General features: G+C 37.0%; 1 protein-coding gene and 1 long non-coding RNA gene across 3 annotated transcripts in view; one reads left to right on the forward strand and one right to left on the reverse strand.

Annotated features, from left to right (window-relative positions):
- LOC5574440 overlaps positions 1 to 20,944 on the forward strand; it is a 63,724-nt gene that overhangs the window by 20,218 nt on the left and 22,562 nt on the right. Inside the window, exon 2 of one of the 2 annotated variants that reach the window (XM_001661405.2) lies at positions 3,233 to 3,864. The exons of the other annotated variant lie outside the window; for it this stretch is intronic. Coding sequence (XP_001661455.2) covers positions 3,233 to 3,798 — 566 coding nt within the window. The 3' untranslated portion in view covers positions 3,799 to 3,864. Of the gene's footprint in view, positions 1 to 3,232; positions 3,865 to 20,944 lie in introns of those variants that run through there. 2 annotated transcript variants of the gene reach the window in all.
- Positions 1 to 20,944, reverse strand: part of LOC110677884 — a 58,356-nt gene that overhangs the window by 18,350 nt on the left and 19,062 nt on the right. The gene's annotated exons all lie outside the window — the stretch shown is intronic.

Below are 20,944 nucleotides of genomic sequence, written 5' to 3' on the forward strand. Positions count from 1 at the left end.
AAAATCGAAGCAATGCTCAAGAAAAGACCCTGTCCTTTGGTTCAGAAAGGGGTACGAGCGCGTTCTGCCAACTCGGTCGAGGCAGATTTCTTGTGTGAACAAGTTACAACATGGACGTTCTAAAGTTCCAGAATGAAGTGTTGTGTTTGTGGGGAGCACTTGAAGATGGGATGGAAGGTCATTACTTCGCGTTGGTGCTATACTTCTGCTTATCTATAAAATTATATACAACTAGTGGTCCCGGCAAACTTCGTCTTGCCATCAAGTAGGCTGTTAAAAAATGCTATGAATCGTCCCATACAAAATGACAGTTCTGTTCACTCTCGTTTTTTTCCAATTTTCCTGGTGAATATCATGGGATTGTTATACAGACAAACACGTCGGAACCCTTGACGAACAAAGCGGATAAAGAATCATCCCGATCCGTTCACCCGTTCATAAGCCATTTCGTGACATACAAACACCATTCCATTTTTATTTATATAGAAGAAGATAACCGACCCTTAGCTTAACTATTTAAATTAAAAGTTGCAACTACAATAATCGTTTTGAGCTTACTAACATGCCGTTGGGAGAATATCACTAAAAACTTCTCACATGCAATAAAGCTGGATTGTCCGACATTGAAACATTAAGGTTTTTGTTCTTTTGGATTCATTTTTTGTTGTTCGTCATCAGTAGTGTTGAGATGTCCTGAATGCCGCACATGGCGTACGTACAGTGATCATTGCCATGGAATTTCTCGGAAGCTGCATGGGGATTGTTATCATGGGAATCCAAAGAGCAAATTTTGTATGATTTCATTGTAGGTCAATACAGCAATAAAGCATGTAACAATCACTAACATTTATTTTTCTCTTCATCCTTGTTTTCATATCTAACCCGCCATTACAACGAGGAAAAAATCATCCAAGAGGAAAGACATGGCAGCGTATTGGCCGAGAAAAGATAAGTATTATGTTTCTGTAAATATTCTTATTACTGATTGCAAGATGAATAAGATCAACTATATTTTTAACTAATAACAAACTTGTTCCACAGAGCTATTTACAAAAAACTACACAAAATCCCTCCTTTTCCATATCCTTAGGCAAAACACTTCACTACCGCTATATGTATGACTGATTCATGTTCTTTTGGACTTGCATCATTCATACGTGTATTGGAAGTCAAGAGTAGAAGCAAAACTTAAAGAACCTTCTGGTCAAAGATGTTGCGTAGACTGGCCCAGCTTAGTATGGGAGAAAATCAAAGTTGTATAATTCCACGGGGCACCCTCCAGAATTATTCCTTAGAGTTAGAAGAAGCCTTTCTGAATAATTCAGCTCATTTGATCGTTCCATGAGCTGGCGCAATTGAATTGAAGTTAATATGGGATTTTCAGCTCAAACATATGAGCAACAGCACATCATCCACTGTTTGGTTCAGGAAAAATTATGATCGCGTTCAATTGGACCCAGAATTTCAAAAACACTACTTGATGTAATAGCGAAGAGTATTGTAGAAGATTTTACCATGATCAAAATTAATAAAGTTGGTGTTTTAAGAGGAAAATAACCATCATCGTTCTACAAATTTTCAAAACCAGTTTTTTTGCTCAAAATTGAAGCAATGTTGAAGAAATTCTATCATTGCATTGCACTTGCTATTGGTAATGTAATGATAGATTTTCATGCAGATTGCTGTAAAATTGAACAAAAAAACTGGTTTTCAATATTTGATGATTGCTGATGATTGAATGATGGATTCTTGAGCCTTAACCATCTGAAGTATATCATGCAATACTGCTTGTATTTCTTCCACATAGCTTGGAGGTAGCCACTAAGCGCATCATAGCCACCTATGACGCTGGGCGAGCTGAGGCACATGTCGCATGCATATAAGTGACTGTACGGGAGTGCTGATCTAAGCCTAACTTTCAACAACTGAAAAAGTAATGAAAATGAGATTAAATCCAGATACAACCTTCTGCAATTATGTTCATTAGGGTATCAACTTGTGTATTTGTCATTCTGGGCTTATTTGAACGCGAACAATAAGTATACGGAACGAAACAGTGACATATGATCAATTTTCAATATATTTGAGACGTATATCCCATACAAACTTCAAATCGAATGCGCCAGCTGGTGAAGCAACCAATTGAGTTGAAATTTTGAGAGTGTTTTTCTTACCCTAAGGCTCATATCTAGGGGGTGCCCCGTTGAGTTTTACAACTTTTTTGTTTTAGGGCCAGTGTTGCGTTGCCTACTTCCCAAACTCCAAAACCCCCTCGGTGTATTATGGACGGTGTGAGTTTTCAAACTTATGCTGGAGACTTGGCCCCTGACCCCCTTGTACATCAAAATCGAAGCAATGCTCAAGAAAATCTATCATTGCATTGCACTTGCTATCTGAAATACGATGATAGATTTTAATAAGGATTGATTGAAATTTGAACGAAAAAACTGGTTTTTCAATTTTGATGATTGCTGATGATTGAATGATAGATTCTTGAGCCTCAAATGAAATAATTGATTATCACTAATTTACACATCCAATAAGCGAAAAAATGCATAAGTCACATGTAAACTCTTAAAACTTTATGATATGACCGTATTTTTAAGAAACAATTGTATGGACATTGAGATAACGCCCCTGGTCAAATTATATTTACATGAGGGTGGCATTACGTCCTCACTGAAACAGAGCCTGCTTCTTAGCTTGTGTTCTTATGAGCACTTCCACAGTTATTAACTGAGAGCTTTCTTTTGCCAGAGTTGCCATATTAGCATTCGTATATCGTGTTGCAGGTACGATTATATTCTATGCCCAGGGGAGTCAAGGAAATTTCCATTACGAAAAGATCCTGGGCTGACCGGGAATCGAACACAGACCTTCACCTTCAGCATGGCTTTGCTTTGTAGCCGCGTACTCTAACCACTCGGCTAAGGCGGACAGAACGTCTACCAAACGTATCCCATGGCACTATCCTTTCCATCAACATTCCACAACATCCTGTAACACCTATGGGAGGTCGTAGAGTTCTCTGCATCTTTCTTAAAGAGAGTTAGTCAAATTTCTAAGAGTTAGTCCCAACTTTCTGTCTTTGGTAGCGGACGGGAAGGAGGCTACCCTCATACAATGGACAGTTCTAGACCACTACGAATTTGTGCGAAATGCTTAATGCTAATTCTAACGTTAATGATAAATATTATATCGATAAAAATATTTACTTATATTTTATTTTTAGATAACGTCATCAAAACTGCCAGTGAATGCCCCAAGTCAAACCGTTATCTAGTGGAAGAAGAGAACGTATTTCAAAGCGATATAAACGTAACCGAGTCCATGAAAAAGTTTGTGGGCAAAAAATTATCGGCGATAATAGACCAAAACATTGCTTTCATTGAAGTGAAGGATAAAAAAGTTTCAAAAAGTAAAACCGAGCCTGCTGATTCGTCTGGAGTAAAACTCTTACGCGATTGTGATTTATTTTTAAAAACTTCGGATACAATAGAAAACACCACTTTACTGCCAGAAAATAAAACCAAAAAGCCAATAAAAAGGCGTGCAGTTGAATCGGACTGTTTAGGCGAAAAAGAAAAGCTTGGCCTGGCTGCTATCAAACCATCTTCCATTTCAGCTTTGACCAAATGTTGGACCAATAGGCCGAAGGCCGTTGTGTATGAGTACAAAACTGCAGGTTCATCAAATCTGTTGCAGGAACCCAAAAATGAGTTCACCGAGGCGAAACGTAAAAATAAATGGGATTCATCGAAAATAGCACAATTTGGGAAGAAAGTTAAGGGACGCTAGATTGAGTATTGTCAGTAAACAAATTGTTCTGTTAATCATAAGATAATCGTGTTTTATTAATTATTATGTAATAAGTTTTTTTTTAACTCAGGATGACAATGTCCTTCCATTACCACTAGGGGAGGCACGGCCCCTTCGCAGTGGAGATGGTAGATCGTAAAATTTCCAGTGCTTATCGGTAATATTTTTGAACCAATGGATTAGATGCAACGGTGGATTCGCACTATCCACATGGTAACGTACAGCGTACGAAAATCGCGCTAAACGCAATGCGTAACATATTTTAATGATGAAATGCATCTACAGAGATTGAAACCCATTAAAAAAAAAAAAAAAAAAAAAAAAATATATATATATATATATATATATATATATATATATATATATATATATATATATATATATATATATATATATATATATATATATATATATATATATATATATGATGATTTGGTTCTACCATCTATTGTAGCAAGGCATCTGCCTATAGCACTGGAATAATCTGAAAAGCGATTTGATCAAGATTGAACTGTTGTTCGTGAGCAGTCATTCTCCTGTATGAAGGGCCAAAAATGGATGTGCGGACCCGCAAGCAGAGACACTTGCACGAAACCCGCGTCAGGGGAAGAGAATCTCCTTCCAGAAGAAAGCTTCCACGAACAACTGTAAAATCAAGCCCTCGATTGACTGAATATTCCCAATAGATGGGGTCGAAGAGCCCGCCCTCAATCCACGAAATGTTAACAACAGGGAGGAGGCAGTCCCAAGCTCCCTGTCCAAATCGCTTCATTCGGGTGCCCTGGTGGTCCCAGCCCAACCCAAAGCACATAAAATAATAGAAATATGATCAGATATGGTATAATAAATGAAACAATTATTATGAAATATGTAAAAACAGAAATTATGGTTATATATGACATAGATGGGTCTACCCCGTATGGCATAATGCCATTTGGCATAATGCCGTTTGGCATACAGTCGTTTGGCATAAAGCCGTTTGGCATAATAGTCGTTTGGCATAACAGTTGTTTGGCATAATAGTCGTTTGGCATAATGGTCGTTTGGCATAATTTGAAAAAGAAAATTCTGCAATGGTATAGTAATATCCAGGACCATAAGATGCGTCATAAAACATTATGTTCCTTCTTTTTTCAAATAACATGACATAACTCAGGCGTTGGACACAATTTGTTAAAAAAATGCGCTATAATATCTCGTACATAATGGCCCCGGAAGTCATGTATGATGCAATTATAAAAGAGCTTCATTATATCACAGACAAACAGACGTAACAGCTAGAACATATATCAATTTAAAACATAGTCACGTGAACATTTACGCCCAATGCTAAAAATACCTCATTTGGCCAACCGTGAACTAGGTGGCGGTAGTGAGCAAACGTCAAACTCTAACAAAAGTGATGTGAGCGCCACGAGTGGCCCGTCGGCCAACTACCAAATATTAGAATTGGGCGCTATTCTGCTGTACGATGAACATAATTAGAGTGTTACGTCTGTTTGTCGGTGATTATATGTTGGTTTCCTTTTAAAAATGAAGATTTTATGTATGTCCTATTAATAACTGACAGCAGAATGTGCGATCACGTGCAGTTTATCAAAACCTCCTTTGCCTAATGGAACGAATTTGATTAAATGCAATGCTATTTACAATTATGCCAAACGGCTATTATGCCAAATGGCGATTATGCCAAACGACCGTTATGCCAAATGGCATTATGCCAAACAGCTATTATGCCAAACGACTGTATGCCAAACGGCATTATGCCATATGGCATTATGCCAAACGGGGTAGACCCGACATAGATATAGATGTTCAATTAATTTAATTCTTTTTAAGTAATCTCCAAAACGATTTACGATTTCTGGAGAAGAACGACATGCTGAAATATGAAGAGCGGTGATTAAGCTAGCGTTTCCGATATGCAGATTTCATGATGTTTCTGGAAGTTGAACCAATTAATTAGGATAATAAACCAAATATAAGTAAGTAATTTGCACGTCACGACTTGTCTGGTAGCTATGAGGAATAAAATTTATAACTTGTGATAACATGTATTGATGTCCAGGGAAACTTGTAGTTTTATTCGAGAAAAGAATTACCCGGATACCTCTGTATTACATGTAAACGGAAAATTCCAACACTTGAAGAAGCTGTTCCTGAAAAAAAAGCAACACAAATACAAAACTTTGCACAAGGCACAACAATGTTTCATATATTCTGTCACATAAGCGTCGAATCATTTAGTTTTCTAGAAAAGCGTTAGCTACAAACGACTAACATTTCACCTCCTGACTCCGATTGGCATTCCACTTCCTTGTCCATTGGTAACTTCAATGATGCCCTAATGCTCCCTCCCAACACAAATGATGTTTATATGAAATTTTATATAGCAGATCAAAGTATAATATATAATAATATGGGAACACAATATAATAATAATATAGTCAACACAATACCGTACCAACAATATAATGTAAAATCAATTGAAAATCGATAAATTTAGTTACGTAATAAAAGAGTTACGCCCAAAGAGTCAAACATAATAAGGAACAGTCGACAAATCTCTCTCTTGTCTGTTCTAGTTTATGTTGATTCTTTAAAATGGTTTTTTTTAGATTTGTTGACTGTTTTATATAAAAGTAACTTTGAAAATATAACCACTGCCTCCATCTTGCCTCGCTGCCGTGATAGCTTTCTGCAATTAACAATTCTTTTTATTAAATGTCTTCGTAAAACCAGATTTATTATTCCTGAAAAGTGAAGTGGTTGAACTTTCTTTTTGCTGCATAATACCATTTTTTTTGTAATTTCCATGTGCCTATAGAATCGATTGGACTTTATAATCAATATTATAAAGCTCCTAAACTTATGTTTATATCTGCAATTGTAACCGTTATAATTAATCAATATTGAAACTGATAAAATTGAAGAAATAAAATGAATTGAAATGAATAAAAATCATGTTTATACAACCGTGATAATGAATCTTCATAAGGACTAGGGATAATGTACCAGTTATGACTATAGTGGTTCCCTATTTCGCCATATGACAAATTTAGCAAACTGCCCCATTCTAAAACTTTTTGAATGTGTTTCTTTTTCTAGTTTTAATTGATATCTTACTACTTGAACGCGCAGAACGATTAAAAATTTGAAAACAATTGAATTATCACGTATGGCGAAATAGGGAACCACCACGGCCATAACTGGTACACCTACCCTACGTCAATAAAATAAATGAGAAATAATATAAATTGTCTACAGTAAAAATATGATACTTATCATATAGCATAACCATACTTAATTATCAAAATGTAATAAAATAATTGTTGTGATGATTCCGTTAAATAAGAACATGAGCAACTTTACTTCTGGTAATTATAATTACATGGTCATTATTCGAATCAGGATTGAGAAATCGAGAAATGTATTAATTTAACCTTACAAATCAGCCCGACACAAAAACAGAAAACATTCCAGTTTTAAAAGGAAGGAAGATAGGCAGAATGATGAAGAAGCAATGATGTATTCAATAGCCCCAACATAAAGTGCTTCTCGGTTTTCCTACAAATTCAATCAATTCAACAAGTAGTAAATACAGATAAATAATTACATTCATGCGATAGTAACACCAACATTTATGCTGCATGGCTTGACAATCATAGGGGTGATGGAGATAAAGTGGGCAATCATCGTTTCAACCATTTGACTTAATTTATAAAAAAATTTCAATGTCAATTTTTGTTTTGATTTTTTTTTGAGTTGTCTATATAGCCATCTATGAAAAAAAAAAACACTTTAACATTTAATATCAATTTATGCATTGGCTGCTGATTGGAACAAACTCACCAAATTCCACTTTCGACACTCCGCTGCAATTCAGCGTTCCTCAACGAAGAAAATAAAATCAATTGATTCACCAACAACCTTTATTATCAACACTTTTCACGGCACTCACGAGACGCGCAAAAACGATTTCAATTCATATATATATATATATATATATATATATATATATATATATATATATATATATATATATATATATATATATATATATATATATATATATATATATATATATATATATATTTGGTACAAGTTGTTCCTAATGACAGCACGCGCATCAATTTTTTTTTTCGAAAAAAAATTTTGTTTTCGAGTAATTTGAAGTTAGATTCTTTTCCTCATACCAGAATAAAAGGATTTTACTTCTGCTGAAAAACTGTGAACATGAGCAAAGCAGGTAATCCGCTATAATTCTCGCATAACTTATGATATTAATCAAATGAATGGACAAATATAAAAACAATCATCAAAAACAAGAGACTGATCTTCTCTACACATAACATTGCTAAAGCTTAACACTTGGTTACCAATGGCTTTTAGGCGAGATCACAAATTGGGCGAGAATCATTCGTCTAGGATATCACCTTTAGTATATTCTTACATATTCTTATATCACAGACAAAAGACGTCACACATAATTTTCCATCGACCACCTTTTTAACGGTCAATAAGAAATTATATTAATGGATTACCTGTTTTGCTCTTGTCCTCAGCAGAAGTTTTCTCGTTTGATTTTGTATGGGGAAAGGCATCTAACTTAAAATTTCTCGTCAATGAAAGCATTAATCGAAAACATATTTGGTAGGCGTGATAGTCAATATCATTACGGACAACTAGAGTTACTGTGCACGTACTGTAGCCTTAGGTGCAGGAGCTTCATTGCTTGCAAGCGCACGGGCGCGCTGTATGGTCCGATGCACGAGTTCACTATTTGACGTTTGAGCGGTGCCGTGTTATTTACGTGACCATGGCAACTAGTGAATTCGGTACCGCTTAAACGTCAAATTAGTGAACTCGTGCATCGGACCATGAACCAATGCACGAGTTCACTAATTTGACGTTTGGGCGGTGCCATATTCACTCGTTACCATGGCCACATAAATAACACGGCACCGCTCAAACGTCAAATAATGAACTCGTGCACTGGTCCATACAGCGCGCCCGTGCGCTTGCAAGCAATGAGGCTCCATTGTGCATTCAGATTAACTTTAGACCGAAGTTCATTAGAGAAATGAAATATCACCGAAAGTTCGGCGTCGGCATTCTACCGAAGTGCTACGCCGACAAAGGCAATCCTTATACGTAGCGCTGAGCAGCGCATGAGACGAGTCTCCCCGAGAGCACACTTTTAGAATTTTCGTGAGCCTCCGTCTAGCGCAGCAGACTAGGATTCCGATGAGCTAAAAGACGGATTGGTTGGAGGCTCGTCAGTACATTCATGTGCTCCTGAGAAATATGTAACTCTACGTACAACCAGTACCAAATATTTTTTCGAATATGGTTCCCAATTTTGAGAAATAATTCGTTAGATACATTTCGCCATAGAAATATTTTTCGCGTTACCTTTTAGCGATTTTTGTGCATGGACACTAGCGCATGCGCGTTACTCTGCGGTAAGTAGCGAATCAGGCCATGCATGTAACTCATTGGCCAATCAGCCACCCGCAAGGCTCGCATCGTTTTGCAGCCCGGTGCTAGGCATCCATGTTTTCGAGGTCAGCATCAAACTCAAGAACAACAACGTACATTGGCGTAATCACATAAGGGAAAATTTTCTCCGATATTTAAATGTGTTCCACGCTAACCATATCAACTCCAATTAACTTGTTGTAGTACAAACTAATACAGTGGTCACCAAACTGCTTGTGCGGCCCGCGAATGGATTTTGAAAGTTGATGTGATGCGGCCCTTACTTACTTACTTATGGGTCCTGGGCACCCATTCTGGTGCATAGGGCCGACGTGAAAGATTTCCATCCTGAGCGATTGCCAGCTATCGCCTTGACCTGCGGCCAGGTCAAATTGCCGTCGACTTCTTTTATTTCTTTGTTGAGGCTGCGCCGCCATGATCCTCTGGATCTGCCTCTGCTGCGATGTCCTGCTGGATTCCATTCCAGCGCTTGTTTGCAGATTTCGTTTCCGCCCCGACGTAGAGTGTGGCCGACCCACCCCCACTTTCGTTGTCGAATTTCGGTTTGTATCGGTTGCTGGTGGCACCGACGATGGAGGTCAGCATTAGAAATCCAGTTGTGTGGCCACCATGCCCGAATTATATACCGCAGGCATCTGTTGATGAACACCTGCAGCCGTTGAGTGTTCTTCGCTGATACACACCACGTTGATGATGATGATGATGGTCCCACCACATACCCCTACAAAGGTTTGAGCGAGACGATATATCTTTAAGATAATTAATTATGATCAATGTTAACCAGATTTGCAAACAATAAACGGTCTGATTATTTCAACAGATTTAAACAACATTACAAGTTCCCATACTATACAGCAAAAAAAAAAAAATGGTAAAAATCTGTTGGTCTCAACCACACTTTTCATAAGTTTTAATAGTGATCAAGAAAGTTCAACAAAATCCAAAACATTGCCAGAATTGATAACCCCGCCGATGATGTCAAAACTATCGGAAACATTTGCATTTTCAAGAAATTTCCGACATTCAACCAGAAAACTTACTACTAATGCAAGGCATCCACCAACAGCATAAATTCTCAATTCAAAAGATAAGTAATCAAACAGTCGTTTATACCTGTGTACCGCGCGCGGGACTCAAACCTCCGTAGACTACACATAAAAAGGAATAAACTATAACTACGTCAATATATAAAAAATCCATCATCATCATCGAGGCGAACATCGTAGTTTATTAGTGCCTCAATAATTATTAAACATATTTTACAATATAGTCAATACAAAATATCCGTTAGTCAAAACTTCGTCAAGATACAATATTAGTCAAGTACAAAAAAGTTAACATGTAGCTGTTCAGAAGGCAGCTTTGACGTGTGAAATACATAGTCTCTTAAACTGTGATAGAGTTGCAGCACGTTTGATGTGTATAGGCATCGAATTGAAAACATTTATTCCTTTAAAAAACAAAGAGTTTTGTGAAGCACCGTACAAAAACTGTGGTGTTCTTAATTCAGTCGCGTTTCTAGTATTATATCTATGAATGTCACTTCCTCTTTCAATTCGATCACACAAATATCGAGGCAACAAACCGATAATTACTTTAAAAATGAACACCATCGTCAAGAATACAATTCTTTGCTTCACCGATAACCACTGAAGAGCATCTAATAAGAAAGACGAGGAAGTGAATCTGTTGCATCTCAAAATCAAACGCATTATTTTATTTTGCAAACGCTGCATTCTCGATATTTGTGTTTCATTTGATAAAAACAAAATGGAAGCGCAAAACTCCAGATGTGGAGAGATGATTGATTTGTACAAATGTATTTTACTAGCAATCGTTAAATCGTTTTTTAATCGGCAGAGTATTCCATACTTCTTGGCTATTTTCTTGATAACATTGTCGATGTGAGCGTCGAACTTTAATCTGTCATCAATAATCACGCCAAGATATTTAATTTCGCGCACGCGATCAATTGTCTCATCATCAATTTGTATTGAGACGTCTATATTTGTTCGATTCCGCGATATCAACATAAATTTAGTTTTACTTATATTCAATTTCAACTGTTTGTACTTCAACCATCTACTCAGAGAACGTAAATCTGCATTCATATGTGCAACGGCATCATCAAGATTTTTAGCCGCAATGAATATCACGGTATCATCTGCAAAAAGATTTATGTCACAAAAACGTAAAACTCGTCGCATGTCATTTATATACATAATGAATAAAATGGGCCCTAATACACTCCCCTGTGGTACGCCAAGGCTGTTCACCACGGGGCTCGAAACAAATTCATTGAAAGCAGTCCGTTGGGTTCTATCAGTTAAATAGCTCTCAAACCATCTACCGTTTTGATTCAAATCCCGGACAGCTTCAAATTCCGGACACTCTACTTTGTATGGGAAAGATTTCACTCGAAATTTTTCAAAATGCGCTGTCAAAAAGTTCCCGATTTGAATGATGATTTTTATTAACATTTTACATAGCAATCCATGAAAATTTACAATGTTTAACTAGTTTTGACGTCTTTCTTACGGATTAGTGCGTTTGATTAATGATTCGATTATTCTGATTGTGTTTTTCAAGAGCTATCCGGAATTCGAAACAAAGTGTCCGGAATATGGAGCGAAAGTGTGGTTGTGTCCGGAATAAAAATCATGAAGAGACCGAACATTTTTATTGATTAAAGTGAATTAAAGATGTGGAATCCGAATTTTCGCCCACCAATCGAAATTTAAGTGTTTGCAAGGCCTGATTACGCTAAAGTTTTGTACAGAACGATTCAATTTATGTGTGTAGTGATTAGTTGTACTTTACTGAAGCCTTAAGTGTCCGTAATATGAATCAAAACGGTATATGCAGAACCCGAAAATCCAAAGCGCTTGATTTTTCTTAACAACAAGGGCCGAGAAATCGTTTCAAAAGCGCGTTTGTGATCCAAAAAAAACAGCAACAATCGTATCTTTACGCTCTACGTTTTCTTTCCACTTTGCCAACACCAGGTTCAATGCGGTTTCACAAGAATGACCTTCCCGATATCCCGATTGCTCTGGTATTAGCAAATTATTACTATTTAAATATGCTAACAGCTGGCCTTTTACAACAAGTTCTAAAATTTTCTCTAATGTGTGCAACATGTTGATGGGACGAAACTCTTCGGCTTTAATCGTCCCAGCAACTTTTTGAATAGGAATCACAAGTGATTCCTTCCAAACTTGTGGCACGTGCCCAGTTTGTAACGATTCATTAATCAGGTCCAGCAGATTGTGGCCGATGACATCAAAGCAATCTTGTATTATTCTCGCATTAACGTTATCTACGCCAGCCGTTTTTCCCATAGAAAAGCAAATATTTCGTAGGTCTTCCAACGTTATTGGGTGAAAACATTCAAATGTGCAATTATTGTTAATCGGCTGTTTTATTTCGTCAAGTTCATCTACTAACTCAATGGATTGGTTAATCGATGAAACACTGTCCACAAAATACTCATTAAATTTACATGCTATTACTCGTTCTGATTCTTCTAATGTGCCATTGAAAGTTATGGACCGCGGTTTACAATTACTAGGTTTTAACAAGGATTTCAAAATTTTCCATAACTCTTTGCTGTTTTTTTGATGCTGATCAATTTTCCTCTGAATATACTCGCAACGAGTTTGTTTAACCATTTGCGAGTGTTTATTACGCGCGACCTTGTATTGTAAATTTTGCACCCTATCGGACGCGACGATTTGTAATCGTCGCCGGTGAAACCATCGCCAAAATCGTCGCCAGCCAAGCAACCGCTGTGAATTTGACGTTTCACCAGTCTTACCAACACAAAGGCAAATCACCTCCTTTGATTGGTTTGCTGGCGACGATTTTTTCAGTCTGATCGAAAGTTGGCGGCGCGTTTTGTTGTGAAAGAAACAGACAATACCTATTCCAATTTGTATTATTATTATTTCTACGCCATTTTTTGTACAGTTTGTCCCTATTGCGTTTAAAACGCAACAAATCCAAATTGTACCAGCTGTTCGAATTTTTCAACGAAACAAATTTATGTTCGACTAATTTATTGGTACAGGTTTTTAAAACATCAGTTAGAACAGCTGACTTTTGATCTAACGAACCGTCGTTTGTATGAAAATCAACATTTCTTTCGACAAGACTTGAAACGGCATGTTTTGAATACTTTTTCCAACACTTTAATTTTACAAAGTCACTTTTATTTCTACTATTGTCATCAATATTAATAACTAATGTTTCATGGTCTGTTACTTTTAAATCAGATTTTTTAATAACACTAACAGAATCCAAATTAGTATAAACGTGATCAATCAAAGTTTGACTATGTCTGGAAATACGTGTATAAACATTTACCTTTTGTTTTAAATTAAAAAAGTCAGCTAATCGTTTCAAATGATTCGAATTCGAATTGTCACACCAATTAATATTAAAGTCACCAGCAAGAACATTTAATTTACTACAATCTACAAACATCTCAAGCCAGTTTTCCAAAATTTCAATAAAACGCTGGTCACTTGAACTGGGAGAGTGATACAATACACCGTAATTACCCATCTTCATGCCACGATCAACTGCGATGCCCAAGAACCAATTACCTTATCAAACTTCGTTCAATTGAAGCCTGTACTGAACTGATTCTTTGACATAAATAGCAACTCCGCCAGTGTGTCTCGAATGTGATAAACATGCAGCCACATTATAACCCGGAATACTGTATTGATCAAATGCATCTATGTCAACAATATGCGTTTCTGATAAAAATACTAGATATGGACGTTTTTCTTCTACAATCTGACGTAATTCAACGTAATTTGTAGATAAACCGGCTATATTTAAATACAAGATATCGAACTGATTCACATTACTACTGGAACTTGGTTGCTATTCATTGAAATGTACAGGGTGACCAGCGAACCGGGAAATCGGGAAATATGCGGAAATTTCATATCACCGGGATAAAACTGGGAAATATACGGGAATTTCAATTACTACCGGGAAAATGCTTCATATTGGTGTATGGCCAGGAAATACCTTGGCCATGTCCTTGCAACTGGAAAAATAGTTTGTTTGAGGATCTCAAGTATAATCAACCGATTTCATCAAAAATTTTATTGATATAATCGTATATCAAGGTACTAAACTTAACATTAATCTTTAGATTTGAACTTTTGAACTGGATATGACTTTTTTAAATCAGTCAGGTAAGCCGGTTCACATTCTTGGCACTTTTAATTAATTTTACCAGTTGTTTTTGAAAAGCTACTGAGCTCATATTGAACTGCTTCTTATTGCAAAGTTTCAGAAAATTCGGCGGAGAAAAAAAATCCATGCCAAGTGACCAAGTAGTTATTTTCCCTACAATGTCTCTGTTACACATTTATTTTCTGCAATTTATCAGGATTTTTTTTTTCAAATTGGCAGTTAATCAATTTCTTTGCTAGCGTTGTTTTTGTGTGAATATTTTTCAGAAATAACAAGAATCTATTTTTTTACGACTTAAAAAGTTATTGTAATCATTCATAAATATTGATATTTTATAACTTAGTATGGTGTACCGTACAAAAGTCACTAGAACTTATGTACCGTAAAATGGGGTGTTAAAGGATGAAAAAAAAATTCTACCTTAATTTCGAGCAACTTCTAGTACGTCAATAATTGAACGAAATACAGTCCTACCATTCTCCCGACGTGTATATCAAAAGCCAATTACAATGAAGATGATCCTATGGCAGATTTCTGAGATAATCATAAAAATGTGTGATGTTTGACGAAAATGCAAAATGGGGTGTTAAGGAATTTGAGCTTTGTAAATAAAACTATATTTTGCCAACAGCAAAAAAAATATTATTTTGGTCAATATCGATGATGTGTTCAATCTAAAGAGGATATTACTTCAATATAACTCAAATTGGAACTCCTGCAAACGTTAACCGTTTTAATTTACCTACTAAATCTCTCATACATATTGATTCTTTTTTCAATTTAGCTATAAGTGCATCGCACAATTGTCTTGAAAGGATTTGTATACTTATATGCAGTATTCGTATCCTAGAATAGTGCAGAGCAACCTTGTCATGACTTGTCAAAAGAAGGATAATTTCAACAAGCTTTCAGTTTGAAGAGAGTAAGTGTCCAATTTGCCTTTTCAATAAAGCACCACACCAAATAACGGATTTGCATGTAACACCTAATGGCATAATCGAAAAAAAAAAATCTTTACGAAAAGTTTCCAATATAAAGCGGAAATCGCACACACTATACTACAATGTACTCAATACTCGACAACACTTAACACATGACCACGAGTAAAAGTTTTCCAAAAAGAGATCGGAAATAACCTTATATTATTATTGTTTATCTAGGACGTAGGTAGTTTTTAAAAAAATCAATAGCTCCAAAACCATCTCATTTAAGATAACCATTCCTATTTCCAAACTTTTCACCAATGCTATGGAACAACTTTTGAAAAAAATACACTGAAACCTCCATGAGTCGATATTGAAAGGACCATCGACTCATGGAAATATCGAGTCATGGAACAGAAATGCTTTGGAAAGCTTTTTCGAGGGACCATCGCACTAACCATGAAATTTTATTTCTAGTATGGTTCCATGAGTCGATATCGAGTCATGGAACATCGACTCATAGAGGTTTAACTGTATCATGAAAACCCCATATTTAGATTAATCAGTTTTTGTCTTTTAGGTTATGGCCTTCAGTCTATTATGCTCAAAACGGATTTCAAGTTTTCATCCGACGTTTCGGACATGAACACTTAAAATCCGTTTTTGAGCATAATAGAGTGAAAGCCATAACCTAGAACAAAACTATCACAGTCGTATCCCCAATTCAGTTTTAATCTACATTTTCCTAACAATTTTACCTAATTTTGAGATAAGCCATTTCTGGTGATATTCAGTGACTAACGAAATAGATCCCTTAACTTTCCATGCAGGTTAAATTCACGGAACAACCCAAAACTACAGTTAAACCTCCATGAGTCGATGTTACATGACTCGATATCGACTCATGGAACCATACTAGAAATAAAATTTCATGGTTACTGCGATGGTCCCTCGAAAAAGCTTTCCAAAGCATTTCTGTTCCATGACTCGATATTTCCATGAGTCGATGGTCCCTTCAATATCGACTCATGGAGGTTTCACTGTATATTGAAATACATAACGGCATAAAACAAATGAGTTAAGTAACTTAGAAAAGTTAGAATAGATAATCCCTTAACACCCCACTTATTTTCAAAACGAGACTTTTTTCATAAAAGTTTCTCAAAATCGAAACCCAGATATAATTTTAAGAAGTTTTTGTCTGCACTATGATCTCAATTAAATTTACTTTTCTTCTACGTTACTCGCGAATTTTTCTCAAATATATTTCATGGTTCTGTAGATAAATGTATTTAGCCCATAAAATTCGAACAAAAATGTTTTGAACAGTTTTCAATATCTAGCAAACACAATACTTCATATTATTAGATAGCTCCTATTACATAATGCAGCTCACAATCCTCCGAACAAATTGAGCATTTCAGATGATTTATACATCGATTTTCCACGTTTCTGTGATTTGTCAAACTTGACTGAGAAGTTCAATCCCTTAAAACCCCACGAGTCCTTAACACCCCATTTTACGGTATAAAAATATGTGTTCTGAAAAAGTTTGCAAATTTTAACATGATGTAGAAGTTTGCAGAGCATTTTTTGACTGCTTTAGACTAGATATAAATTGTTGATTTTTCGCTTTAATCATCGCCTTTGTTGAACCGTTTTAATTTTTGAACCTACCGGAAAATATGAAAAATATATTCTGAAGTTCAATTTACTACTTGGTAATACAAAAATAAGCCTACAGACACTGAGCTATAACACCACAATGGTAACAAGCCCCTTTAAGCTTAGTCTGAAAAACGTTGTTATTAATCGCTTGAGGAACCACATGTCGTAAAGACTTTATTATAATCGGTTGTTTGAATAATCTAAACATTGTAAATGACCAATTCTGCAGGTCAGATTGCAATTTTCAAATTATCTGTGTCGTTTTTTGACGTAGAAGTACGTCTTTCTTCTCTATACAGGAGTGAAATTGGAATTCCAAAACCAGGAGCGTTACGTTGGCATGAAATATTTTAAACGTTTATAACTTTGTACTGGCTTAACGGAATTTCTTGATTAGCACCTCAATCGAAAGCCAAGACATCAAAGCTTCATGTCATTTACTTACTGAATCCCACATACCTGTCCAAATAGTTTAATAACTGTTTTAAAAGAGAACGTTGATTTCAAGCAAATCTATAAATAGGGGTGGCTAGAGAAAATTTGACGCCATTTGCTTTTCACTCTCCGATTGGCTCGCATCTCAGCAGGCGACAGATCGGCTTGCTCTGACCGGACGTGCTTTTCAGGCACAGACATCGATAGCGAAGGACGCCCCCGTTTGTCTTGCTTCGCTCAAATCAAACTGTCGAGCGAGCGAGAGAAGATGCCGTCCGAAGCTAAAGCCATCACCGCCGCCGTCGCCTAGAAGAAGAAGAGGAAGCAGTCCACAGGAGAAATTGCGGTCGAACTGTGAACACGGTCGGGCGAGTCATTCTCGCTTTGTGGTTCACCGCTTGTTTGTGTTCACCCAGCCATCGTCATCGCCGCCGCAAATTTAATCGGCCGAGAAGCTGTTGACCCGCGCTTCAAAATTTCGACTCGTGATGAAATCATCATTGGTGGTCAAGAAGCAATCCCGTTAGAAGCAAATACCAGAAGCCCCCTGAGTTTTGCTGGTCCGAGCAGTGTTAGTTATCCGTAACAACATCGAAGCTAACAAAGCCATCGGTTCTTTTCAGAGCCATCAAATTTGTGGAAAAGAGTTAAAAGAGAAATATTTCCGATTTTATTTATAACTTCTAATATTCCTAAATCAATTTCACAGCTTCATACAAAATTTCATTTGTCACGAATAATTTATGACTCAACCATTTGAGATTGCACTCGCGGACGCTGCTGCAGTGCCGTCGGGTGAGTGCTCAACATTTCACAACGATTGCAAAATAGAGTGGCTTTTCCAACAGCGCCTTTTATGTTCCATATTTTATGGGAACACTTTGATTAGGAAAATTATCCCATGTGACAAAATTGCGACATATTTAGAATGCTTTTGAAAAGACATTCTCATTGAACAATTGTAATAATTTTGGCACCCATGGATCAGAAATTTACCGTCATAATAAAGAAAACTATCAATTATCAATAGCTCGTATTGAATATTTAGGGAATGCCAATCATTCCAACAATTCATGTTCGACCAATTTCTCACGTATTAGTATTCTCCGTAATTTTCAAGTAATTCCAAGCCCAACACATTATTGGCACATACCCATTTCCCAGATTGGTCGTTCAGAAAGCGAAGAGCACAAAAGGGAGGAGCATAATCTGCTATTCCAAGGTTATGAAACATGCTGCCTTCGTTGGATTCAGTTTCATTCCATTTCCGCTTTCGAGCTGGTAAGAGCTCCTCCGAACTTGCTTAGCGAGAAGTACCTCGCTGCTAGAAGCTTGCTGAGCTGTTAATCCAGAATCTGGTTTGTGAAATCACTCAAGATTTCAAGATTGAGCTACGTTTCCAGATTTCAACTAAATCCCTGTGATCCGCTACCCTGTTTCTGTTGTGCACCCAAGAATTATTCAGCTGGTTTGTTGAATAAACAGAGAACTTATTCACATCTTCTTCTTCTTGGCATAACGTCCTCACTGGAACAGAGCCTGCTTCTCAACTTAGTGATCTTATGACACTTCCACAGTTATTAACTGAGAGCTTTCTTTGCCAAAGTTTCCATTTTTGCATTCGTATATCGTGTGACAGGCACGATTATACTCTATGCCAAGGGAAGTCAAGAAAATTTCCATTCCGAAAAGATCCTGGACCGACCGGGAATCGAACCAAGACACCTTCAGCATGGCTTTGCTTTGTAGCCGCGGGCTAAGGAAGGCCCCAACTTATTCGCATGCATTTGCAACGTTTACGATTTTCCATACAAAATGACCAACTTTGGTAAGTTAGATCTCAGTTATTTATGGAAATATTTTCGAATGAAACTTTCACAGAACATCAGATGTAACTTGAGTTTAAACAAATATTTTGACGTAGAAGTACGTCTTTCTTCTCTATACAGGAGTGAAATTGGAATTCCAAAACCAGGAGCGTTACGTTGGCATGAAATATTTTAAACGTTTATAACTTTGTACTGGCTTAACGGAATTTCTTGATTAGCACCTCAATCGAAAGCCAAGACATCAAAGCTTCATGTCATTTACTTACTGAATCCCACATACCTGTCCAAATAGTTTAATAACTGTTTTAAAAGAGAACGTTGATTTCAAGCAAATCTATAAATAGGGGTGGCTAGAGAAAATTTGACGTCATTTGCTTTTCACTCTCCGATTGGCTCGCATCTCAGCAGGCGACAGATCGGCTTGCTCTGACCGGACGTGCTTTTCAGGCACAGACATCGATAGCGAAGGACGCCCCCGTTTGTCTTGCTTCGCTCAAATCAAACTGTCGAGCGAGCGAGAGAAGATGCCGTCCGAAGCTAAAGCCATCACCGCCGCCGTCGCCTAGAAGAAGAAGAGGAAGCAGTCCACAGGAGAAATTGCGGTCGAACTGTGAACACGGTCGGGCGAGTCATTCTCGCTTTGTGGTTCACCGCTTGTTTGTGTTCACCCAGCCATCGTCATCGCCGCCGCAAATTTAATCGGCCGAGAAGCTGTTGACCCGCGCTTCAAAATTTCGACTCGTGATGAAATCATCATTGGTGGTCAAGAAGCAATCCCGTTAGAAGCAAATACCAGAAGCCCCCTGAGTTTTGCTGGTCCGAGCAGTGTTAGTTATCCGTAACAACATCGAAGCTAACAAAGCCATCGGTTCTTTTCAGAGCCATCAAATTTGTGGAAAAGAGTTAAAAGAGAAATATTTCCGATTTTATTTATAACTTCTAATATTCCTAAATCAATTTCACAGCTTCATACAAAATTTCATTTGTCACGAATAATTTATGACTCAACCATTTGAGATTGCACTCGCGGACGCTGCTGCAGTGCCGTCGGGTGAGTGCTCAACATTTCACAACGATTGCAAAATAGAGTGGCTTTTCCAACAGCGCCTTTTATGTTCCATATTTTATGGGAACACTTTGATTAGGAAAATTATCCCATGTGACAAAATTGCGACATATTTAGAATGCTTTTGAAAAGACATTCTCATTGAACAATTGTAATAATTTTGGCACCCATGGATCAGAAATTTACCGTCATAATAAAGAAAACTATCAATTATCAATAGCTCGTATTGAATATTTAGGGAATGCCAATCATTCCAACAATTCATGTTCGACCAATTTCTCACGTATTAGTATTCTCCGTAATTTTCAAGTAATTCCAAGCCCAACACATTATTGGCACATACCCATTTCCCAGATTGGTCGTTCAGAAAGCGAAGAGCACAAAAGGGAGGAGCATAATCTGCTATTCCAAGGTTATGAAACATGCTGCCTTCGTTGGATTCAGTTTCATTCCATTTCCGCTTTCGAGCTGGTAAGAGCTCCTCCGAA

The sequence above is a fragment of the Aedes aegypti genome, chromosome 3, assembly GCF_002204515.2.
Source record: "Aedes aegypti strain LVP_AGWG chromosome 3, AaegL5.0 Primary Assembly, whole genome shotgun sequence".
NCBI lineage: Eukaryota > Metazoa > Arthropoda > Insecta > Diptera > Culicidae > Aedes > Aedes aegypti.